Raw genomic sequence first — 25,655 nt, 5'->3', positions numbered from 1 at the left:
TGGCTTGGTTTGGAGGTTGGTACCAGATGTCTACTGTAAGATCCCCACCTCAGAGACGACTCCTCTGATCTTGACCCAGAGGCATTTGATAAGGCTTACTCAATAACTGTAGCTGACCTCTCTATGTTCAAGGTTCTCCTTAACATAGAGCATGACTTCCCTGCCTGTCTTTACAAAACAGCCTACAGCCTTCCATCACAATCCTTCAGTCAGGTGAGCTGTCCCCACCATGTTTCAGTTACTCCTAGGATATCATAACTTTGGGCACAGAGCTCCAGTTCCTCCTGGTTTTCCTTCCCAGGCTGCATTCAGTGGTATACATACACTTAAGTGTCTAATATCAGACAGCAGAACATATTATAACTTATTATTAAACATATATAAATTTTTACCTCCAGTGCTTCAATTTTTTTGTCTTTCTCTATTATCTGTTTTCTAAGCAACATAATTTCTGCCGATGCTGGATTTAGCTTGGGGTCTAAGGTTTTTATCACCTGTATAAGGCAAAGCAAAAGCATTACAAGTCAGGTTTCATTCTCAAGAGTTCTGCATCTCATTTGCTGTTGCAGTAGAAGTATGACAAGAGTGAGCATAGTAGGCAATTATGATGAAAATTAGGTTGTTACACTATACAACAGAAGATAAAGTGTACAGAGGAATCTCATGTATATCTCATGCTTCAGCCTAAACCTCACTTTCTCATACACTCAACGTGACTGAAAATACAACATCCAGCTATTAATTTTAATTGGGATGGAGGGGGGCCGGAATTCAAGTCTGTAACAATTTAAGAGAGGAACATGTACGTTCCAAAATATGCCACTCACATTTCTTGCTTTCTCAAGGTACATCTTATATCTTTCTTCCATTGCTTTCATATCCTCATCTTTTTTTCGCAAAGCTGCTTCCAGCTCTCCAACCTTCTGGGCTATTTACAGAAATTATCAACAACAACATACAAAATAAAATTAGACATGGTACCTTCAAGCTTTCAGCATTCTCTTGATTTAATCATCCCCCAAATAAACTTTTTAGCTACTACACAATTTCTTAAGGTGGTCTTTTTGTTTCAGTTGTACCATAAGGTCCCATCTGATCCTGAAATCCCATTTCACATAGTATTATTCAACAAAACTAAGCCTCCATGAACCTCTACCCCTGCACATCACCATGTGAAAAAATCCCCACTCACCTTCGTTCCAGGGTTTAAAGCTAAGCTGTAGCAGAAAGCCATATTCAGAGAACTATCCCATAGACACCTAACAGTCTCATTAAGAAAAAAACCAAAAACCACACAGATAACTTACGGTTCTGACTAACATCAGGCTGGAGTTCTGCAAGATCAGCCTCTTTCTTCTGTAATTCATCATGAACTTCATTCAACTTTTCCCTACAAATGAAAGGCTGGGCTTAGGGTTAAGCTCACAAGTGATCCCATGCACAGTTTTAAGAGCTGAAAGCGAAAACTTCACAGTGGAAGTATTTAAACAACTGTTTTAAACTCTTGCAATTCTTCTGAGTTTAAATAGAAATGTTAGTGTGTATTTTTGAAGCAGCACAGTTTTTAAATTGTGACTTCCAAATCGAGTCTCATTTACCTAAATCCAGAAACAAAAAAGAAAATGAACAAAAATCCCCTCCAGCATCTCCTTAGCTGGAAATACATCTGCTGAAAGGATGGAAGTATTTCAGAAGAATGAAATATGTTGTGGGTTCAATAAGAGCAATAGTTTTAGCACTCTGTTGTAGTGTCAGAATAGTCAAAATACTACTGGTGATGAAAAGTGGATACTAGTATTTCAAGATTATTACAATCAGAGTAGACAAATTGGAATACTAATACTTAACTCACTACATGCATGATTCTCAAATCAGTGGTGTAGGAAAATGGCATCCCTATTAAGGCTTTGGCAGTTTCTATGCTACAAGAGAAATTATTTAGAATAAAAAAGTTATTGTGGATGTATGTGCCTTACTTACATATGTGCTGCCCACTTCTGCTTCAGGTTGCTAGACTATAAAAGGAAAGAGTTAAAATTCCATTATATTTCAGTATTTCATACTGTGTAATGTTAAAGTGCTCTTACAAATTAGCCAAGAATACTTAGCACACATGAGTAAGTCAAACCAAATAAATCCTACAAAAAAATGCCTTTTTTCATGCATTTCCATATCTACATTCATATTATTTGCATCACACAGGTACTAGTTCCAGCACCAAGAGATTTTAATAAAGGATGGGTAGAAGGGTTATAGTCCCTTAAAGAAGAAGAAGGGATGGCAAAAACCACAAGCTTTGCAAGTAAAATGCTGCCAGTGTAGGGGTCTTGGGGATTCTCATACTAGAGAGACTAAACTCATCTGCTCTGAATGCAGCAGATCCAAGTCCGTGTTACCTAAACTGAAGGAGTTGCTTTCAGGCAGGGAAGTTTTTAGAATACAAGTTTTTAGAACAGCCTCAAATAGCTTTTGAAAGGTGTGGATTTGTTGGGGAAAGGGTTTTTAAGCTTGCTTACCCTTACTAGTGCATAAACTAGTGTGTTTCAAACTAACTTAAAACAAAACAAAAACATCACAAGAAAAAGGCATCAAGCCAGGATCCTGCATTCTTCACAGTTATCAGTGCTAGACAAACTGAAAAAGAAGAGGCACATCTAAACAAAGGACCTGATGTTTCACTGGAGGACTGGGAAGATGTCCTCAAGGTCAAGAAGCCTGAACTTTCACTTACTCCTTCAGTCTTGGATCCCTGCTCCTGTAAAGTCCTTTGCAGATCTTCAATCTGCTGTTGTAACTCTCCAATACGCTCTTTATTTAGCCTTTTAGGAAGAAAATACAGTTATTACCCATCTAATTAGATCGCAACCAATGATTACATTTTTGAGAAAACTTAACTACTCCAAATTCTGATATCCTAATGAACTGTTTCCAGCTTTCATTAATTGATACAGAAATTCCGATTATATCCCAATGTTACATTATTACTTTGAAGTTCTAGAAAGAGAGCTTACATCATTCTTGATTTACCAAGAATCATTAAGAGCCAAGAAGAGTGTCCTACAGGCAACATTTCAGCGTATGCTACATACAGATCTACCACCACATTTTACACCACCACATGTAAGCTAATTCTTTTTTGCTTGCTTCATAACCCTTCGTTAATCGTGGCACTCGTGAAAGAAAAAGCTTCCTGACCAGTGCTAGGCTCCTGATGCAAGCCACAAGGCCACTCTGAAGGTCAAGAAATCATTTTTTTGTAATATTTTAAGACGCCGTTTCACCCTTCACCTTTTTTCAGTTTCTAGTTCGTTCACTGTCCGATGCTTTTGCTCCAGCTGTTCCTGGAGCTCTGCAATACGTTCATTTTCTGATCCTTCCTGTTTTAACAGAAGCATCTTATTTTCATGCTGCAGCCGAATAAACTTTTCTCTGAATCAAAAACAACAGAAGTCACTGTTAATTAAGAAAAAGGTAACTAAAAGCTTGAGGTAAAATTTCGGTTTGCTCCCTCAACCTTAAAGAGAGCGAAATGAGTTCTGCTCAAGAACATAGTCGGGGCAAAAATGTAATTTCATATTAAAAACTAAATTATAATTTTCAAACATCACAACAGTATTTTAAGATAAATGAACAAAGTTTTAAATTAAGTCACTCCAAACACAGATTTTATGGTGTTTTTATGTTTCACTCTGCCAGACTTTAGAAGCAATATTAGTTGGCCTTTAGCTGTTCTATCTTAATTGCTGTATGTTATTTAGTCATTCATTCCGCCTGCCAGTGGCAAGATAAGAATTGTTTCACTCAAAGGAGAAGCCAAATTTCATATCCAGCAATCTGACACACTTTTAAGAAAAAATGCAAAGTAATTATAGTATGCGAAAATAATAATTAACAGCTTCCTGGGGGTCCAGACAAGCATAACAGAGGGTAAGATACAGGATACAGAGTCATGTTGTCAAAAATATTGAACTTTCACAGAGACAATATTACAACCCATCCATGAAAATCCCAAAACAACCTCGTTTGTTGTCTTACCTATATTCCACTGGCAGAATTTCAGCAGCAAGATTCTCATGGCTTTTAACGTGAGACACACCTGAAATTGTATGGGAAGTTTATTTAAAGAATCTTTAAGTTTACTTAAAGAAATCACTAATACATAGAAAAGAGCCTCCAAAGATAAAGCAATACCTGTTTGACTCATGTGATCCTGCTGCATCTGTGAATACCGGAGCTCTTCATTTGTCTCTTTTAATGCATCACATTGCACTATCAGTCTCTAAGAAGATACATTTGAGGTAGAAGGAAGTCATACTGCACCATTTTAAGACCATGTAACTTTAATCAGAAGTCGTACTGACACATACACGCATTTTAAGACTTGTTTTATATGTGTACACACACACAGACACGAGGTTTTAACCTTCATTTTGATGGTAGCGCTATTTCTGGGAAGGTTTTCCTTAAGCAGAGCATTTGAGAGAGATTTGTTAGGTGTTCAAATAAACTCTTGTTCAAGAGACTTACCTCTTTTTCTTTGATTAAAGCTTCATGTTTTTCTTCAAGTCGCTTCATTTCAAATGCTAGCTTATCGGCTCTCTTTGATTCTTCGGACAGTTTGTTATGAAGCTCCTGGACCTTTTGATAAAAAGACTATATTCAGCACATGAATGTTGCAAAATGCTACCTCTAAAAGCTATGATGAAATATTCACTCCTGCCCAGTTCAGCCAAAATAAACAGCTAGTCCTCCAAGCCTGGGGAGGGAAGATGGGATGGGGGGTAGTGTTTGGGAAGTTTTTGTTGTTGTTGTTTTTTGTTTGGGGGTTTTGTTTCATTTTGCCTTTTGGGGTGGGGTTTTTTTTGAAACATTTAACTCCTGCTACCACTGAAGTTAAGTGAAATTGAAATAAAACTTCTACAGTTTAGAATAAATTCCTGCTATGAAAGTTAAGAGTATTACATACAAGTGATACAAGTAATAGCTGAACAACCTCTCCCAGGCACACAAACTACCTCAGTAAAAGGAAAGAAGAAAAGCCTGCAAACCATGGACAATCGATAAGTTGAGAGTGCAACTACAGTTAAGCTTGCCAGTTTAACAAAAAGGGAAAACCAGAAAGAGAATGTCTGAGTATGAAGGAGTTTTCACAGATCAGAAATTCTAAGGAGACAATGCAGTTAAGACTTGGGCTGTTAAATTAAGCTGTTAGAAGTATTTTTATTATATTTCTATGAAAAATAATTTGAACAAGATGACTATCTGAGGAAAAAGTAACACCTTAAGTGGAGATGGAGTCTAACCTGTCTTTTGTAGGTTTCTAGTTGGGCACGTGCTGCATTGGCTTTCTTCAGTTCATCCTCTAGACTGACTGTATTGTGCATATACATCATGTTGGTTTCTTGCAGGGATTTGACTTGTCTGCGGAAGTCATTCAGATCCTGTAGCTTTTTACGATACACTTCAACAGTTGATTCCAGCTTACTTGCCTTGTCTGCAGTAGCCCTTAAAGTACAAACAGGAATTAGAAGAGTGATCATGTTTCTTCTAAAAAAGTCAAATTCTCATTTTACATACATTCAAGCTATTTTCAAAGGGAGATGCAATGTACTTAATAGCATTTAAATCTTACATTCTTTTTAAATGTATAATCAATGCAAACTTTCAGTATTCAAACAAAGCTGGTGAAAGGGCTGGAGAACAGGCCTTATGAGGAGCGGCTGAGAGAGCTGGGGGTGTTTAGCCTGGAGAAGAGGAGGCTGAGGGGAGACCTCATTGCTCTCTTCAACTACCTGAAAGGGGGTTGTAGAGAGGAGGGTGCTGGCCTCTTCTCCCAAGTGACAGGGGACAGGACAAGAGGGAATGGCCTCAAGCTCCGCCAGGGGAGGTTTAGGCTAGACGTTAGGAAAAAATTCTTTACAGAAAGGGTCATTGGGCACTGGAACAGGCTGCCCAGGGAGGTGGTTGAGTCACCTTCCCTGGAGGTGTTTAAGGCACGGGTGGATGAGGTGCTGAGGGATATGGTTTAGTGTTTGATGGGAACAGTTGGACTCGATGATCCGGTGGGTCTCTTCCAACCTGGTTATTCTGTGATTCTGTGATTCTGTAATGCTTAGAAAAATATTGAAATCACCCCAGAGTTTAAGTGGGAGTAAGAATGACAGTTATGCCAGATGTATAGGAAGGGTTAGTAGGTTAAATATCTCTAGGGAGTTCTGTAGGGTGTCACGCAAACACAGCACAACTTCGTGCGCTAGTCAGTCATCTCAAAACACCGGTACCTGGTAAGGAAAAACACACAGATGCTCCCATTGCAAGGTTATACATAATCAGAATGTAACTGCACTATGAAAATGATAATTAGCAGATATGAGCAAGAATTACCAGCTGATCATTAACAAAAATCTATGTAGTAAGAAAATATTTGGATCATAAATACACACGTTAATTTTAATAGCTGTGTTTAATATTCACTATGTCGTATCACCAGAAAAGAGTACAAGAAAGTTATGGAAGAAAATCTATAGCTAAGATCTGTTTCAGATGTTGTTTAAGAACTACTATAAGTTAAACACCTGAAAGCATTTTTCCTTCCATGTTTTATACATACTATTTTATGAATAGCAGAGCAGGCCTGCTTTTGACTTCCTTCGGGTATTTCTTGGGTGGTCTGGTATTAAGTGAGTTTATACAAACTGGAATTACACTCTATCAAGGTTATTGTGTATTTCACTGTCATTTTGCTAATTGTGTTGCTAACATAAAACCAGCCTAGAATGCTGTGTCAAAGTACTAGCCGAATACACGCTTTTCTACATCAGGGAGCCTCTTGCCAACACAAATCTCCCCTTAAGAATGCACATACACCAATAAAACCTTCTTAATTCTTGCAGAACTTCACCTTCCATACCACATAAAGATTAATAATTTCTGTGTTCATTAATCCCACTTCACAGAAAAATTCCACATTGCTATTCTTATGCAAACAATAGAGGCTATGTCTGAAAGCTTGCACTCCATCTCTGCTTTGTCAAAGGGCCCTTTTCCAACATTTGATTTAGATCTTGTTCAGATAAGCTCTGTCTGTGAAAGTAACACCTCAGAAGAAAATCTTAAGTACAAAACCTTTAGTCATTAAAACCTCCTAATGTGTGTGTATGTAACACTGTTACATACCTAAGAATATCATTTTCATCTTTCAAGGCTCTAGATTCTTCTGCCAAAGAGGTCAGTTCATTGTTTCTATGTTGCAGTTCAATCAACTGCTTTTCTAGGTCTTCACAATGGACACGATAATCATCTTTTGCAGCTTCAAGCCTACCAGATCAAAAACAGGAACTCTGTTAAGAACTAGTCATTATTACACATTTTTAATTTTGTGCCAGAACTACTAAAAATAAGACAAAGGAAACCTATTGATTTAAGGAGACAGAAAATGGTACTTTGAGCATGGAACATTTTATAGTCTCCCTGTTAAATCTCTGTAGATTCCAAATGGACCATATCAATAGCAAGGGATAGCAAGAAAACTGTTATTTCCCCTCTTTATAGTGGTCTATATTCCCCTCCTATAGTGGTCTAGTCTTTCTAGAGAAAGACTAATAAGTAAAAGAATCACTACAGTCAAGAGATATGGTGGTGTTGACAGGGATGTTAGTGATTTGGGGGAAATAGGGAGGTGTTTTGTTTTCTTCCCCCCTCCCAAAATCAATTCTGCACTCATTTTCTGCTTTCCACCACTTTTTTCTAATGTGTCAAATGGCATTATATGGCAAGTATAAAGTAATATTTTCCATAATAAATAAGTTTCTTTTTCTTTTTAAAGGCTTTTTCCTTTTAAGGGCTGTCTGTAAAATAAGTTTATACTGTACTAGGAAGCTTTTATGGAAAAAGAAATTGATACAGAAGATCCTGAAAGAGTATCAGAAATTCTCAGGATAGACTTGACATGACGAGCAAGGAACTTTGGAGATGGATCATTTCATACCTGAAGTTTTCTTCTTGCAGTTGTTCCAGCTGCAACTGCGCATTAAAATACTTTTTTGCAACCGCACTATTGGGATCATCAAGAGAGTCATCTAACTGATCTAGCCTGTCATTCATAATCTCATTTTCTGACATCAAGCTGTTTTTTTCATCCTGGAGAGCAGTGACCTAGAGTAGATAAAACAGGATCAACATTGTAAGACCTGTCCAGCTGGAAAGAACTAGAGCAAGACAGCAATACATCACCAAATTAGTTTATGAAAAAGGTTGAGCATTTAGAAATTTTAGAATGTAATTTACACAGCATACCGGAGCATACAGATGCTTTAGTGTATGACAGTTATGAAGTACTAAAGGAAAAGTCCCCCTAAAAAAAGACCAAATTTTGGTAACCGAAACCATGGTAAAGGCAGACAATGTGATATGGAGAGAAACTGGAGCTTTCATTAAAAAGGATACCATGGATGTTGTACAAAAAAAACTTTTACGTACTGGTGTAAAGGTACTTTCCATCTTGCTTGTACTTCACCATAAAGAGCAGGATGGCACTGGCCAGCACACTAACACAGTACTGCCGTGCGCTCAGCAGTGAATGGTTGCGCAAGAAGCGGTTTCAGGCGCCATAAGCCAGTAAGCATACACGCAAAAGAAAAAACCTAGACAGCTTCATATACAGCATGCATTTTTTGCAACAGTCAAACAAGTTTGATATTGAAAGTGTTCACAGCTAAGCAAATGAGTATACAACACTTTATTGAAACAGTAAGTATATTAACAGCCACAAAACGGGGAAAGATTAAGAGGATAGAACCTTTAGAGTTTTTCTAGTGAAAGCTGTTGTGTTAATTTTAACATCCTGTCAAACATAAGAGCATGTAGCATGTGTTAGTTAACTGGCATTTCAACAGGGACAATATGCTTTTTGGGTTATGTTTTCCTGAATCATAAAGAAAACCTACCTTTCTTATACTCTTGGAAAATATCAAGGAAGACTGAGACCTTACAAGTGAATTTATTAAGAATTAGTTTAAATGAGAAGCATCAGTCAATATTATGGATTCAAATAAATAAAATTCAAAAACATATCATGGTGATACTATTAGATTAAACATCTGATATAACTTAAGAATATGCAATATTAAGGAACAGTTTGTGGTCATAATTTAAAAGTCTATAAGTCAAACATAAAAAACAGAACAGTAATTAATCTACCACTTCACTAGGTGCTGGCTTTCTAGGTTCACTCCTTTTCACATACCAGAAGTCACTTTACCATATACATGTACACAAAACACCTGTGAGCAGAGAGCATATCTAAGCCTTGCTCAACACAACACTTTCTGTTCAAGGTTCAGCCACTCCTTAAACATGCACAACATGCACGCTTTTAGAATACTGTTCAAAGAACACTCATCTCAGATTTAAAAATAAAACAGTCACACAACACAGAGGAAGTTTTTAATCTTTTCTCAGTCTAATTCTGATAGCTTTCTCCTCCTCTTTTCTATTATTTCAACATAATAGAAGTGATGTCAAAGCAAACAAATTATGAAGAGATATTTTAAAGACACATCACATTATTAAAGGGCTATGGTGTCATTAACTGATCTGTTTGAGTGCCCTTCACTCAAACAACTTCCATGACTGCACATGGCCCGTGCTATCTAATGTGCAACTGGCTTTCTGTAACCTATTATTAATTGATAAAGTTCAAAAAAGAACTCTGTGGGAGACAGGAAAAAGCCCAGGACTTCTCCAGTGAGATATAGTAAGTCTCCTAATGGAAGCATGAAGTCCAAGTAAACTGTTAGCCCAGCACCTCTAGAAATAAGAGCTTTTGAACAGCGAACATACTTTTTGAAGTTTAACAACCATAATCTGTAAGTTCAGCTGTCAAATCAATCCTCTTGCTCATTTAAAAGAAATTTTCTCCTGCAGATTCTGCTCACAAGCATTTTTAGATCTCTGCTTCCACAGGAAACCTCACTACTGCCTCAAGAAAAAAAGGAAATGAAATATCAATTCAATTCTAATAATAGCTTCCTGGGTATGGTAATTAGCTGTGAGCTACTATAAGTACTCTACTTCTTCAGTCATCATTACCTGCACGAAGTGTAAAACCCTGCCTCTGGTTTCATAGAGTTGGTTTTTTTTTCCAGAGGCTCATACAGCCAATATAGCACTCTAGCTCCTCTAAAAAGATGCCACCCAGAAGTTCTCTTTGTACAGAATCAAATCTGAGACGAACTGCCTTACCACATAAACCTCTATTCTCAGATTATGGTGCCTTAAAAGAGGAATCAGATTTAGGGCTGAAAATGGATTATTTTTTCCTTTAAAAAGTTGATTGAAATGCAAGTTCCTGTTTATCGTTATGAAGTCCTGTCTCCCTTTTCTCAGGTGTAAAAAAATAGAGGAAGCAGTGATTAAAAGTTAAATGAACAATTTTTAAATCCTTGATAACATTGCTTTGACGCTACCTGATCACTAGTAGATCTAGTGATAAAGCTAGCAGCCCAAACTCCCTTTGAGTTAACAGCTGGCGCAGGATCTCAGCTTATGCTTTACCTGAAAACTATTTCCAGTAATTGCATTTTGGAGTACAGAATCATCACTTCACACCCTCACAAAACCAGCTAATAATTCTCATAGAAATTTAAATAAATGCAAAATTCACTTTGCCCTTCAGAATTTCAGCATCTTAACAGCAGCACAACTGCATATTAAAGAATTAAGCAACTTGCTGTTTCTTACCTGTAAGTCTAGCTCTTGACATCTTTGTGCCAACTCTTCTTTTTCTGCTAGCGCTTCCTGAAGATCTTCCAAAGCTTTTTTAAGCTTTTAAAAAAATTAGACAGTCAGTCAATCATTCCAGCCCATCTCCAAACTACCCACAGCTCTAGCTTCCAAAATGCCTCCATTCATTTCACTTGCATTTTAAATTACTACCACACATAGTAAGTGAATTACTGCAAGTCAGTAACATCTCGATTCAACACAACTCAGGCTAAAAGCATACAAAAAACCAAATAAAGGAACATTCATGTTGTCACAATTTCAAAATCCCTGCCTGTTAAATCAAATGCCCTCCATCTCAGAATAGAAATACTGATGCTCCTTTATGGGCAGGTACTTTTAAAGATAATTTCATTTCATATGCAACACCCTGTAATATTCAGGTTATCAAGAATTTTCCTGACCCCTTAAAAATAACCTTAAGTGTTTAGCCTGATATGGCTGAGCCTCGATTGTACCCCTAGCTCTTCTGGCAACGTAGTTTTGCGTTGGCTAGTTTTACCTCAGTCACTCCATTTTTTATTAAACAAGTTATGAAATAGCATATAACTTTTCATTTAATTAACACTAAAAAGAACAGCATTACTTCACTGTACGTTCTCTGCCTCTGTATGTTGCTCTGCACTTTGTGAACCAGTATGGCTTAATCAGTTCAGCCCTAAGTGGAAAGCAGACCAAGCTGTTTATACAGGTAGAAGTCAAAGAATGCAGTTTTTTCTTGAGGTATTTGGGGGTTTTGTTTGGGTTTTTTTGTTTGTTTGGTTTGGGTTTTTTTATTTTAGAACTGGAGAAGAAGAATAGCTCTCCTCTTCATTTAAGGGGTGGCAAGACACCAATGTACTGTTCAGGCTCAAACTACAACAGAAACAAATATCAGACAGTACCTGCTGTTCCATTTCACTTGATGAATCACTTGTGGAAGAGCCTGTTATCTCCTTGCTCATGAGCTACAGGAAGAGGCCACAGGAAAAGAAGGTTACATTAGAGGTTAAATGTCTGTAAATTCACTGTCTACTGACTACCAATTGTATTTTCGACCACGTCCCTGCATCCCTTCAATATATCAATCTGCTTCATGAATGGTAAAAGATTTACACAAATTTAGAATTAAGTGACATATTTTTACTCCCCAAATTAACCAAGTTAGCAGAAATATCTTACTGGATGATTCTGTGATCTGTCGAAGTTATTGCTACCCCCTAGTCAAGTTCAAATGGAGTGAACCAGAGGACAGGATTTCATTCAAGTAATTTAAGGGCTATCACACTTGTGTAGCACTAACTGCCACTAAGCAAACAATGGGAACATTAACATAGTTCTCTCTGATCTCTGGTACAAAAATGTACATAGTTTGTTGGTCAGCAATTAAAGGGCTCTGCTTCTTACTCAGAAACTACAGTATCATTTATCTAGACATCCTTCAGAAAATTTGATTAGTCAAGAAAGCAACAAGAGGTCTATGGATTTCTTTCTCCCAAAAGGACCCTCGTAACTTTAAAGGCTATACAGTCAATTCAAGTTTTAAAGCTTACCACCACCTCCACTGTTACCTTGATGAGGATGCAATTACATATTACAATTCCTTGAAAGTATTTAGTTTTTGCTTCCCTCTACACTCTGCTTCACAGTCTTGAAACTCACAGACACGAGTGACTGTAGAGTTATGCTGGTAGATGGGTCACAAAAGTGATCCAACTAAAAGCAAACTAAGGTAGCAGCAGGAAGACATGATGACAAGAACAGGAAAAATGCAGCTGGGAGTTTGTAAATCAGAGGCTGGAATGGTCTGTCAGAACAACATAGCCTCGAACAGTTACAATCGGCTTAACTTTGGGTCCAAGACTACAGCACTGGGACAGAAGTTTCAGAAACGGTCTCCAGTGTAATTGGCCATTGGAAACTAGATACGTTTCTTGTGTGAAACAGGGAATCTCAAGCACTTATTGTCTCCACAAGCTGCATGTTTGGGCATAAGAGACTAAACTCAAAACACCTTGGTTGGGGTCTGGGCCCTCTTGATCCTGATCCTCTGAGATAATTTAGGGAAGTACTTACACTCTGCCCTGACCTTTGCTTGGGTGAAAGAATTCAAGATCATCAACAAATGATTACTCAGACTTCGCAAATGACAGCATTAGGCTTGGAATGATTACTTACCTCTTGAATGGCAGTCATGACAACATGTTGAACAGACTCTTCAAGGGTCATGATATTTTGTATGTGTTCTGTGAAAAAGAATTGGTAGTGACTCATGACAATGTTAATCTTAATGGCTTGAATAACACCTCATACAGTCTGCAGAAAGACCCAGAGGAAACTACTCTCTACTAAGCTTCTTCAAAATAGGTAGCACTCTTTTTATACAGAGCACTACCATCAACCACTAACATTATTATATGGCAGGTTATATAGGAGATTATAACCTCTTAAATGAACGGATTTATATTATGAATAACATAGCAAGGGAATTTTAAGACAACTATATTTCCATGGTTCTTTTTTCATACATACATCAACGTATGTATATACATAAGCTTTTGTGAAGAGTCAACAAGCTAGCAGTTGAGTTAAGAAATAAAACCTAACAAGTTTTGATGCAGTCATTTCAGACTACCTAGGAACTGCACCTATTCTTCTAACAGAAACATGCTAAGGACTTCTAAGCCAGCAAAGCAATAAGCACTAGCTCTGGTAGCAGACAAACAAGAGGTAGTTTCTAATACAGGTTTTTAATCTCATTTTCTTGATTTTCATGTGAATAGTAACTCTTGATATATATTTTAACAAATATGCATAATACACACACAATTTAGACTACTTTTTTTATCCTACCATGAGCAAAGTCTGAGTTTTATTCACAGAAGTCTCCCATGGATATTCTGCTTTAAAGTGAACTCCCAGTTTCAGAAGAGGCATGCTAATGTAACATATTAACAACAGAGACTTTTTCACACATAAGAAAGAAAAGTTACTTATATCTCTTCCACCTTAATCACCTCAGACAGTCTGCTGTTTGTTGAATAGATTAAGGTAGTGCATACCTTGTTTCCTTTCACAGTTGACTGCACAACCTAAAATAAGCTGCAGAAGCCTGCCCAATTCAGTGGGATCAGAGTTCTCAGATATCTGGTTTAGGTCTGGAATAAGCTCTTCTGAAATCTGCTGACCTAAGAACTGAAAAACAATTGAGTTAAAGCGGGCTCCCACTTTTGGTCAACATGAAAAGCAAGTACCACGTAGGAATCTGGATTCAGTAAGCCATACAGAGTCAAAGAATCACAGAATGGTCTGGATTGGAAGAGACCATGAAGGTCATCTAGTCCAAATCCCCTGCAGTGAGCAGGGAGATCTTCAACTACATCAGGTTGCTCAGAGCCCCACCCAACCTGACCATGAATTTTTTCAGGGATGGGGCATCTACACCTCTCTGGGCAACCTGTTCCAGTGTTCCACCACCTTTACTGAAAAAAATTTCTTCCTAATATCTAGTCTAAATTTCTCTTCTAGAATATGTAGTCTACTAATGTTTGTTACTGTAAGATGTATGGAAGGGAAAGATTTAAAACTTTAAACATGGAGGTATGCACTAAAAATACTGGCATATGAGAGAGTACATAGATAGCCGTATCAAGATTAGGAAATCTGAAAAGGTCTGGGCAAGGCAGATGTTCAACTCATTTGTTACAGGGTTTCATACATAAAATCCAGATGTCACACACTGCCCCTCTCTCAGGCCAGCACAGAACGTTCAAAATCGTCGTCTTCCCTCAGTGTGGATGCGTGGCTGGGGGAATGGGCACTCAATCCACTGCAAGCCAATGACCTCTACCATACTTGGATCTCAGATTCTTCTCTGAATAGGCCTAAATTTGATCTAAAGTAGCCAGCATTAAAAAATACGCTCCAAATACCTAGCAATTCTTTATTGCAATGAATTTATACACTTTAGTAAGACTTCATTAAAATTGGTCTAGCAAAATGACAAGTTTTCAAATTCTAACTGGGGGTTTAGTTAACTGACCACTCGTACAAGAAAAAGCAGTGGTACTAAGTTAAAAGTTCTGGTGCTAGATCTCAAATATGTGGGAACATAATAAAACATAATAAAAAAAAGTATTAAAAATGCTTCTAAAATCAGCTGCTCCGCAGTCCTATAAAAACCTCCTCATAAGCCTAAAGAAGCTCTAATTCTGGGCGTACCAGAGAGCCCCAGTCCCTGCCTTATTGAAGGGCTTGGCACTTAATATGACACCTAAGCCTAGATATGACCAGGAAGCTGTACAATGGTCTGGCAAGTTTTTCTATACCATACTCGTTATGTAACTGTAGTTAACCTCCAAACAAAATTCAGCGATTTTAGGGCTTTTTCGTTTGCTTGTTTCTTTGTTTGAACTCAAAATACAGCACCATTTTATAGCTACCATACTCAAACTGCATGAGAACAAACTATACTCCTTGCTATGTCCAGGAGGATTTGTAGCTTAACTCCCAGATTCCAACCAAGTATGCAGAATCTGCTCTGTTGTGTAGAGAAGGATTAAAACTTCACTAGACAAGAGCAAATCTGAATGCACACACAAAAGCCAACAGGATTCTGCAGCTCAGTCGTTATATGATCCATCTGGGCAACGACAGACATGGTTTCCAGGTTATACACCAAGAGTCTTATCTAAAATACACCTGCTCAAATTAACTTTATATTCACTCAGAACTCCCACTTAACCAGATAATTATCATATACTTTCTGCCAAGAAAAGTCCTTAAAATAAATTGCTTTGCTAACAAAAGAAGATAATAATCATAGTGTTTAATGATTAGAACAACAAAAAAATTGCTGCTTTTTCCATACCTCATGATAGTAGTCCATAATTCCTTGCAGTATCTTCTTCAGATTACTGGACTAGTTGTTGTACATGAAAGATAAGGGTACAGGCTTTTATTAAAATTCTTAATTTTGCTGAAATTAAATAATAACTTGTAATAAAATGTTTATATAGCAGCTTTATGAGAATGAGGAATTAAAACATCACAGCAGAAAATCCCCATACAACAATGCTCGAAGGCATTTAAACTATTAGACAGGTGAAGTTCCTTTAAAATAACCTAAAAAAGCCTGAGCCTAATTTTGTTGAGTTTGGACTGCTAGATACTCTCAGGACACACAATATCTAGCCCCACAAACTTCCATTAACTTCAGTTTTGAATACCTTTATTCTCCAGTTGTCACCAACATCGTCTTTAATGCGATTTAGCCAAGATGCATCAAACCAAGCAACATCTCTGAAACAAAATTAAATTATTAAACATCAATAAACACATAAATAAATAAGATACCAGATTCCCAGCATTAAAGCACCAGATGTTTGACTACAGCATCTAATTAGGTATGAAATCCTGGAGGTTTCAAATTATGCCTATATCATGAGAAACTTCCATCCTGCTGGCTGAATTAAGACACCACCTTCCAGGTCAGGAACAGTTTCTGCACACGCTTGAGTAAGCTACTGCTAGGAACACAAGGATACAAAGCCCTTTGTCAAGCTAAATTTTTATACCTGACAAAGCGATCATAATGCTGTAAAGGAACATCCTCTTTTGACTAGTGCTGACATCAAGTTTGGTACCTACTCTTGTACATTTGAATTTTTCAGTATTTGCTACAATTCATCAAAGGTATTTATCAAGGGGGAAAACCCAAACATTTTAAACTACAGGCATCATATTTTTTGTATGTCTCCGGCTCCGCTGGGCAGAGATATATTCACTTTGCATACATAAACAAGGATGAGTTGCTGAGGGAGTTGTTTACACACAACTGAGCTGTCAAGCAGAACAATCATAGCATATCTAGCAGTATCTTAACTTTCGACTGTGCCATTTATTTACTGGTCTCAAAGTACCTAATAAAAGATGATTATCACTGGAAGCACCTTGCTTTGGGGGATATGGAGCCACAGCAGATTTGCACGCACTGAGCTGGGACAGAAGAGTCCCACAGGACTTTTAGCACAGATTTGGCTTCCTCTAGCTGAGGGATGAAGGGATAGAGAACAGCCCGACCAAGGACTTGGGGGTACTGGTGGCAAAAAAAGCCGGACGTAGGCCAGCAACATACACTTACAGCCTAGACAACCATATCCTGAGTTGCATCAAAAGAAGTGTGGCCAGCAGGTTGAGGGAGGTGATTCTTCTCCTCTATTCTGCTCTCATGAGAGTCCATCTGGAGTACTACATCCAACTCTGGAGTCCTCAGCATAGGAAAGATACGGACCCATTGGAGTGGGTCCAGAGGAGGGCCACAAAAACAGAGGGATGGAACACCTCTCCAATGAGGAAAGGCTGAGAGAGTTGGAGTTGTTCAGCCTGGAGAAGGCTCTGGGAAGACCTTATTGTGGCCTTTTAATATGTAAAGGGGGGCCTACAAGATAGGGACAAACTTTTTTAGCAGGGCCTGTTGCAAGAGAACAAGTGGTAATGGTTTTAAAGTAAAAGTAAAGATTTAAACTAGACATAAGGAAGAGATTTTTCACAATGACTGCAGTGAAGCACTGGAACAGGTTGTCCAGAGAGGTGGCAGAAGGCCCAATCTCTGGAAACAGCCAAGGCCAGGTTGGATGGGGCTCTGAGCAACCTGACCTAGTTGAAGGTGTCCCTGCTCACTGCAACGGGGTTGGAATAGATGACCTTTACAGGTCCAACACAAATCATTCTATGATTCTATTATCTCCACTTGCATATCAACCAATGTGGTTGTAAAGAAGTTTGCCCAAAGTTCAGTAGCACAAATACGTAAGTGAACCCCCATGACTCTTCACTAAACAACACTAAATAAATTTTTGCCACGTCCCAGAAAAATGGTGAGCTCTCTCTTTATACAGCACATTTAAAATCTTTTCAAGCACATACGGAGGATTCTGGGCTTGGGATTTTTTTTGTTTTGGTTTGTTTTCTCAGGGGTTGTGGTTCTGTTCATTTTAAGTAATTTCAGAGTACTCAAAAATCTAGTTTGAGCAGGAGATGTCAATTCAGACTTCTTTATTATCTGAGCCAACAACAACAATAAAATTGCAGTAATGACTCGTAGCACGATACACTTTCAATAAAAGACTTGTGCTACAACACTTTGAAGTAACTGCAAATTTCAAATGTATCGTGTCACCCAAGCCAGTACCATTTGTCATTGTACCAATAAAACAGGAATGATTTTGCTTTTGATAGCCCATCATCACTTTTAGTAATAAAACTGCCACTGAAGTTCGATGACTCTTTTTTCCACACAAATAATAAGTTATCGTTTAATTCCTAGAACTTAAATCTAAATAAACTGAGCAATCCCAAGAGGAAGAGAGCACAAAGACATGCCTTTTGAGCTTCTAGCACCTCATTCCAAAAAGGAGCATATTGCCTGAAGCACAGATATCTGTGGAAATAGTGTTGATGGGAAAAGTGAAAAAGATCAAGTCATTCTTGTGCAAGTACCCTTAAGTACAAATTTAATATTGCAGTATTAGAATATCTCATCATCTTCTCTATTCTACCACATTACTCAACTATTATATCATCCCCAAAACAACAATATCAAGGTATATTTTATCTTCTGCTATAAACTGTATACTCTAAGTTTGCCTACTTTATCTATATAAAAAAAACTTTGGGTGGGAAAAAACAACGATGCGTGTCAAACAAAAACCTCAAGAAATTAAATACTTCTTCAGACTTGTGTATCAACTTACATTTGGTGAAGCACCTGTGCCATGGCAACCCCATTTGTCAAGTCCTGAACGTCTCTGCAAGGCGCAGCAGTATTGAACGTCTGCAACTAGAAGAGGGAAAAACATTGTCCTTCTCGCTCAGTGCAGGAAATTGGCAGCCTTTCTACTTGAGGCACATGAAATCCTTTTCCAACTACTTTATTTTTGAGCCAAGAATTGTCTCAACAGTTGTGACCGCTGATTATGACTAGTAGCTTAAAAAGTTATTGTTATTGTGCTTTGCTTTTCCACACTGGTCCATCTACTATCATTCAAGTTACGCAATTATACATTGGGAAACTACAGTCATATTTATCCAGCCCTCAAATTATGCTGGAGTGCTTAGTTCTAGACTCACAGTTATCCAAACAAAAAATGTTATCAGAAGAAGGGGCAAAATTTGAGAGGGGTGAGGGGTGGGGGTGGAGGGAACTTCCAGTCTTTTACTATAAGCATTTAGTGATAGACGTCCTGACACCAATAGAGATCCCTGAAATTATTTCGGGACTAAGAACAGAAGGGAGAAAATGATGTGAAAATAGTTGAAAAAAGTAGTCATCTGAGAGCTACTGCACACTTTAAGGATATAAAGATAGCTGAAAAAGACTGAAGCATGTCAAGTCTTGTGAGTTGGTAACATGCTTCTGTGCAATTCAAGAATTCCAAAATCACTCTAAAGATGTTCCTATTTAAATATGAAACTACAATACAGTGCTATAAAGCCGAGAAACTTTAGTATAACCTGCAGTTATACATATTTTCCTGATAATCATATTTTATTCATATATTATTCCTGGTATTTGTATTTAATATTTTCCTGTTATTTTCCAAGCACCACAGTACCTAGTGTTTAAACATAGAGCAGGATGCAGTTTTACCCCACCTACATATTTTTTTTTTAAAGATTAAGCAATAAAGTCCTAGTTTTCACTCTTCTCCTGCACTACAAAACCAGATTATACACGGAAGCACTTTATAATAAGTTGCCTGACTCTATGAGTTGTTGTATGCAATCTTCACATCCTAACTGGTGCTCCCAGGCACAAGTATAATTAATGTCCCTTTGTAGTAGGGCTATATAAACAAGATGCAATTCCATCCTAAAGAATAAAATTTAACAGATCTACTGTTTTGTAGCTAGCCTCTCCAACAGCCTCAAAACACAAAGGCACCCAGGTCCTCAGGTCACTCCACAGACTGTAAAAAGTGACTGCAAACTCTGCAAAATACTCCATCAGGCTCTGGGAATTTACGTCCTGGAGAAACCGCAGAGCACAGACAGCAAGTACATCTGTGTGTAACAGTCTTCAATGGAGTTTTATTCCCTGAACTTGGCCGAGGCACTTCCTGCAGCAGCCACAAACTCATCATCCATAGATTCTGCAGGAGATCCCCTCTTGTCAGCTTGTCACCTGCTAGCTTCTCCTCCCCTGCTCCTTGCACAGATGGTGAAGACTTCCCCACTTGCCTTCTCTAGGAGGTCAATATAAGTCTGTATTGACCTTTACCATACCCACCTCCTCTCATACTGTTTTTCCCAAGATCAAGATTCCTCCTTTATTCAGCCATTTCTCATATAGAAGTTCTTCCACACTTCTCACGACAGTGGTCATTTTTTTCCTCCAAGTTTTCTGGCTTTCCTGAATCTACTATTGGTAGGACAGGATAACCTCAATGTTAAATATGCTTTTTCCTTTTGGATATTGTGTATTTTTTCCAAACTATCCTCAAGCTCATATCTAATGTTTTGACAGACTTTTTTAGTAGAGTTGCAATATTTCATCCCCCCCAAAATAATCAGCTTGAAGCTAACTATTTTATGCAAGACAGCTGCTTCCACACTTGTGTCAGTTCATCACATGGTTACTCAGAATAATAAAAGCTCATCTGCAACTCTGTTAAGTTCAGCTTTCTTTATTACAGTGAATAAAACAGAAAGGGGAAAGGTTGCTGTTAATACTATTAAAAGATGCATATGCGGAATAGAATGGAAGCAAGAACGTACCCTTATAATCTGTGCCCACTGCAAAAATTGACTTCTTAAGCTTACTGTGTTTACAATGACCTAAATGACCTATCCGTCTGTGAGAGGGCTTGCCCCAACACCCTCTGAAATGTAAGCTTCCTCAGAGGTCACTGGTGAATGACCTTATCCAGTGTGTTTGGGAAATGGGTTACTTAAAACTAGAGTGGCAGCAAAGCAGCTTCCAGCTGCGAGAATTACAGGCAGTTGTTGTCCATTCTGTATTTATAAAGAGTGACCATATACTCTGAATATTTGTTTGCTTGCTTCAAAAAGAGTCTAGTCGAGCCATGAAGGGAAAAATATGCTGAGTAAGGCTTCTAAAATTTGTTTTTCAATTAAAAAGTATTTTTTAAATCCCATGTTACAGCAAGTGAGAAGTCAGTAATCCCTTGTAGGTTACATAAAAGATTAAGTAGAACAACATGAACTGAAGCAGCTGTGATTGGCAGCACTGGTTTAATGCTATAGCAGCCTTAATGCCAAAGCGAGAACAGGCACGCAAGCTTACAAGTCAAGACTGAGCATGCCAGAAATCAGTTTTATAGCACAATATTGTGATGCTGCCATTCACTTATACCCTCTTGGATACCAAAGCAATTGCTAAGTGCAGGTACTACCATTTCTCCCAAGCCTGTTACAGCAGGTAAACAAAGCCTCAGAAAACCCTGTGACATGCAACACTGCTTTATGTATACTGGTATCTCCTAGAATTAAACCAGCAGATTACAATTAAGCAAAAAACAGGACTGAGTGTCTTTATTTCTCCATATATTAAGAAGTTCGTAAGTACCTAGAAAGAACATGAGAGTAGAATTGCTAATTACGGGTTCTCCAAACCCCAAACCAGCCCAATCATTTCCTCAAAACCCGTTTTTACTGTACTTGCAAAACCAACTGTGGTTGGTGTGGGGAGGAGGTTGGTAGAAGCAGCCACAGACTTCAGGACTGCAGCAGTACTCTTTTCTTCCAAATTTAATTAGTTCTATTAAATATAGCTTCAAGGGTACGCTGCTAGTAGTGCTCAAAACCATTTCATGTATTCAGCTTAAATGCACCCTGGCGCTTGCTGCTACAAAAGAAACAAGTATTTTTCTCACAAGCATACAGCTGTTATCCTCACAATAGACATCTGAATATTTAGTTTTGTAGCACCTAACATTTAAAACCTTCTCTCTGTATCTGCTGAAGGCTCTGCCACCAAACAGCTGTAGATGAAACAAGTGTTCACATCACTCAGCAGAAATCAGCCTATCCAACTCCGGGGAAGCCATGCCCTGAATTTCATCCCAACGACGCAGGACTGAGAGTCTCCATTTTTCACTCAGATTATCCATACTAGGGACAGAAGTTTTATAGAGTTAGTCAGAGAGATCTTAAAGTAACAATAAACATTCCCATTCTTAATCCCAGAATATCAATAGAAGAACTCAGCCACTGGGCAGCTAACATTGTCCAACAGGGGTACATCTACTGTGGGAAAAGCTTTCTATTTATTGAGTTACCATCCATTGAGTCTCTAGTTCAGAGACAGACAGAAGCAGCCTCAGAGTGGTACCATACTGAAAGACATTCAAGAAACTTTTGTTCTACTACAGTAAACTCTTACTGCAATGGCACCTGAACACAGAAGACAGAACTGCATTGCTAGGCCTACTGCTGCTAGTATTATCACTCCACCTACACAGAGGTGGAAAATATTGCTACGTTTCACACACATTTAAGCAAAGTCTGTCCTTCTGACTTAGAAAATTGTTCCTGCACCAGACTTGCGAGTTCAACCTTAACAGATACTACTTAAGTCAATTTTCCTTGGAAAATCCAATACATTTCCCCTATGATTTAACTTAACTCCATCATGTTTTCTTCCTGAAACATCCTCAAAACATTGAATTCAATGACACCTGGGTTCCAGAACCAATAGATAACATTGTTATTCACATTTTCTCTTTATTCTGGACAACGCATATTTTCTAACATGGAATTTGCTAAAGTAAAAAAAAAATACAAGATCTGGCAGCAGAATACAGAAAACCATGAGCATGTCTTCGCTGTATCAATAAGTAAATAAACTGAGAAACCTTTAGAACCAGAGTTCCAAAACCCTTTTCATTTCAGATATACAGGACTTCACTCCCTCTCCCCAAATATGCTCAAGTTCAGAAGATAATTTTTTTGTCTGTGATTCAGACTGACGTTCAGCTTGAAAAGATGTTCGAAACATGTTAAAAACCGGCTTCTACTAAGTTGTAAACAGGTCTGAGAAATAGGGTGTTAAGTCTAAAAATGTATCTGGCAATGTATCTGCCAAGTGTTGTATAGAAAACACTGTGTGGGATGTTCATTGACATCCAGGACACTACACAAAATTTTTCAGTTTAAAGGCTAGTTAAAGTTGTATTAACAACCTTTATGTTTCATGATGTAATTACAGCTATGCACTGTGACGCTACTAAAAATGAGAATTAGGCTTCAAATATTTTAAACAGGAGTTATACAATTTATCAAAAACTTCAGCATTGCTGACAGAATTTTGAGACAGAGCTCAGGAATGTATTGGTTGATTTTGAAATTGAATCATGATGGAGTTATTCTTACCTGAGTACCGACAGGAAAATACAGAGTCAAAGAGCCCAAAGAGAAAGAAAAGCACACATAGATCAAATGACAAGAGATACCCCACTCTAAGCATGAGATGACTGATTTTAGAGACTAAAATACTGGAAGCATACGAGGTCACTAAAAGGAAAACGAAGGGAGGAAATAGGTTTTCGATCATTCATTACAGACTTTAAGGCATTAAAACTTAGGTACCGCCACGTAGCTACTCAGGTAGCTGTCGCTGCCCCTTTTAGCGCTCCACGCAGCTCCTAACGTGCTCGTTTTTCCTCCCGATTTGCACCTCGCGGCGGCCAAACGCCGCTATTTGCGGAGAAACCTCCGGGCCGAGCAGCTGCGGCCTCGGCGGGGTGTTTATCTCCGCCGCCTCCGTCTAGCGGAGCAGAAGAAGCTCAGACAGGCCCGGGGACGGAAAGCAACGGAGACTGATCGACGACCCGAACCCCTACGAGCCCCCAGGCGCAGGCGGCACCGCGCCCGGCACAGCGGCCGCAGGCTGGCGGGGAACGCTCCGGGGATCCCGAGCACCCCCCGTTCAAACTGATTTGCGGTGGCCGTGAATTAACGAGCGGTTCCCGCCCGGCCCCGGAGGACGCGCCCCCCCGCTCCCGCCGCCACTCACCCACAGGATGAGGCTGTCGCACAGCGGCAGCTCCGCCGGCTTCGCCTCCATGGCGGCGGCCTGGCCCCCGCGCGGGGCGGAGCGCGAGCGCCGGGCCCGCCGCGCGCACCACGTGACGCCGCCGAGGAGCCGGCCCCGCCCGCGCCTCCTCCGGGGGCCGCGTCACCTGCCGCGGGGGCGGCCCGGGGGGTGTGACCCTGAGGGGGGGCTGTCAAACAGGGAATCATGGAATCACTAGGTTGGAAAAGACCCACCGGGTTATCGAGTCCAACCATTCCCATCAATCACTAAACCATGCCCCTTAGCACCTCATCCACCCGTCTTTTAAACACCTCCAGGGAAGGTGAATCAACCACCTCCCTGGGCAGCCTCTGCCAGTGCCCAATAACCCTTTCCGTGAAATTTTTTTCCTAATGTCCAGCCTAAACCTCCCCTGGCGGAGCTTGAGGCCATTCCCTCTTGTCCTGTCCCCTGTCACTTGGGAGAAGAGGCCAGCACCCTCCTCTCCACAACCTCCTTTCAGGTAGTTGTAGAGAGCAATGGGGTCTCCCCTCAGCCTCCTCTTCTCCAGGCTAAACACCCCCAGCTCTCTCAGCTGCTCCTCATAGGGCCTGTTCTCAGTCCCTTCACCAGCTTTGTTGCTCTTCTCAGGACACACTCCAGAGCCTCAACATCCTTCTTGTGGTGAGGGGCCCAGAACTGAGGCTGTCACCCCACTGCCCCGTGGCTGTCACCCTTCTGCCCTTTGGTTGTCACCCCCCACCCTATGGCTGTCACCCTCCTGCCTTGTGGCTGTCACCCTCTGTGGCTGGGACTGTCACATCCCTGCCCTGGGGCTGTCACATCTCTGCCCTGGGGCTGTCACCCCCCTGCCCTGGGGCTGTCACCTCGCTGCCACAGGCTGGGGATGGAGGGGCAGCCGCGGGCACTGCCTAAGCTATCAGCCCACACTCCCGAGGCGTCGGCACCGTGTACAGCCACAAGTTGCTTTCAGAGCAGGATACAAGAGTTGCTTGAAAAACACTAAATGAGCCACATGAGGCCAAAATATCAATTCCTTCTTTTGAGGAGGCAAAGGATGAAAAGCCCTCAAGCACGAGGCTGATGAGCCTCTGCCGTAACCCTCCTCTGGGCTGTGGGACAACATGCCTCGACCAACAGCGTCCGTGGGGCTGAGATGGGCCCACAGTGGTGTTGCCTCTTTTTATTTTATGTTGTCGGGGTTTTTTTCTCTCCTCAGCCTCAGCTGGCACTGCCCAAACCCCTCAGTGCCCTGGGGGTGGCAGCCCTCCCTGCCAGCGAGGGGCTGAAGGAGGCCGGAGGCTGGAGGGTGACTGCAGGGCTCTTGTCCCCACCCAGCCTGTCACCCACCCGCCAGCACGGGGCTCGCTGCCAGGGCTCTGCGGCCACACCACGTCCAACACCACCAGAGAGGTGCAGCACGCAACCTGCTCATCTGATGTGTTTCACAACATGGTCTCTAAAGCACAGGAGTACTTATTTTTTCATTTAAAAAAACACCCTTAAGCAAAAAAATTGTTTCAGTTGCTTTCCTGTACTAAATTTGTTTCATAGGAAAAATTGTCTTATTTGATCAGCCCTTGGGTAAGCCTGGTTCAGGACCTTGTCTCTGTAATACCCTGCCTCAGACATTCCAGAGAAGTCTAAGTACCTTACATTAAGGCAATGCGATTACTCTGTCCCTTTGCTGTTTCAGCACTAGAACTTCAGTAACTTTTCTGTCCTCATTACTAATTGATTTGAACTGTTATTTTGTGTTAGCTGATTCAGTTTTACGAAGATTCTTACATTGTCTGTTGTTACTGGAATGTGCGGGATGGTGATTAAAACACATCAG

General features: G+C 39.8%; 1 protein-coding gene across 1 annotated transcript in view; it reads right to left on the bottom strand.

Moving 5' to 3' along the window:
* Positions 1-23,865, bottom strand: part of HOOK1 (hook microtubule tethering protein 1) — a 28,058-nt gene extending 4,193 nt beyond the window's left edge. Inside the window, exons 1-20 of the mRNA XM_069861877.1 lie at positions 23,798-23,865; positions 18,516-18,601; positions 15,990-16,062; positions 15,632-15,682; positions 13,824-13,956; positions 12,940-13,007; positions 11,667-11,729; positions 10,741-10,824; positions 7,988-8,154; positions 7,177-7,317; positions 5,304-5,505; positions 4,528-4,638; positions 4,192-4,279; positions 4,036-4,096; positions 3,289-3,429; positions 2,732-2,819; positions 1,981-2,015; positions 1,308-1,390; positions 828-928; positions 393-494 (exon numbers count right to left, since the gene is read on the bottom strand). Coding sequence (XP_069717978.1) covers positions 393-494; positions 828-928; positions 1,308-1,390; positions 1,981-2,015; positions 2,732-2,819; positions 3,289-3,429; positions 4,036-4,096; positions 4,192-4,279; positions 4,528-4,638; positions 5,304-5,505; positions 7,177-7,317; positions 7,988-8,154; positions 10,741-10,824; positions 11,667-11,729; positions 12,940-13,007; positions 13,824-13,956; positions 15,632-15,682; positions 15,990-16,062; positions 18,516-18,601; positions 23,798-23,848 — 1,929 coding nt within the window. The 5' untranslated portion in view covers positions 23,849-23,865. The remainder of the gene's footprint in view (positions 1-392; positions 495-827; positions 929-1,307; positions 1,391-1,980; positions 2,016-2,731; positions 2,820-3,288; positions 3,430-4,035; positions 4,097-4,191; positions 4,280-4,527; positions 4,639-5,303; positions 5,506-7,176; positions 7,318-7,987; positions 8,155-10,740; positions 10,825-11,666; positions 11,730-12,939; positions 13,008-13,823; positions 13,957-15,631; positions 15,683-15,989; positions 16,063-18,515; positions 18,602-23,797) is intronic.
* Between the last annotated feature and the right edge of the window lie 1,790 nt (positions 23,866-25,655).

The sequence above is a fragment of the Phaenicophaeus curvirostris genome, chromosome 8 (genome assembly GCF_032191515.1).
Source record: "Phaenicophaeus curvirostris isolate KB17595 chromosome 8, BPBGC_Pcur_1.0, whole genome shotgun sequence".
Lineage (NCBI taxonomy): Eukaryota > Metazoa > Chordata > Aves > Cuculiformes > Cuculidae > Phaenicophaeus > Phaenicophaeus curvirostris.
This window is presented reverse-complemented; position numbering and strand designations above follow the sequence as displayed.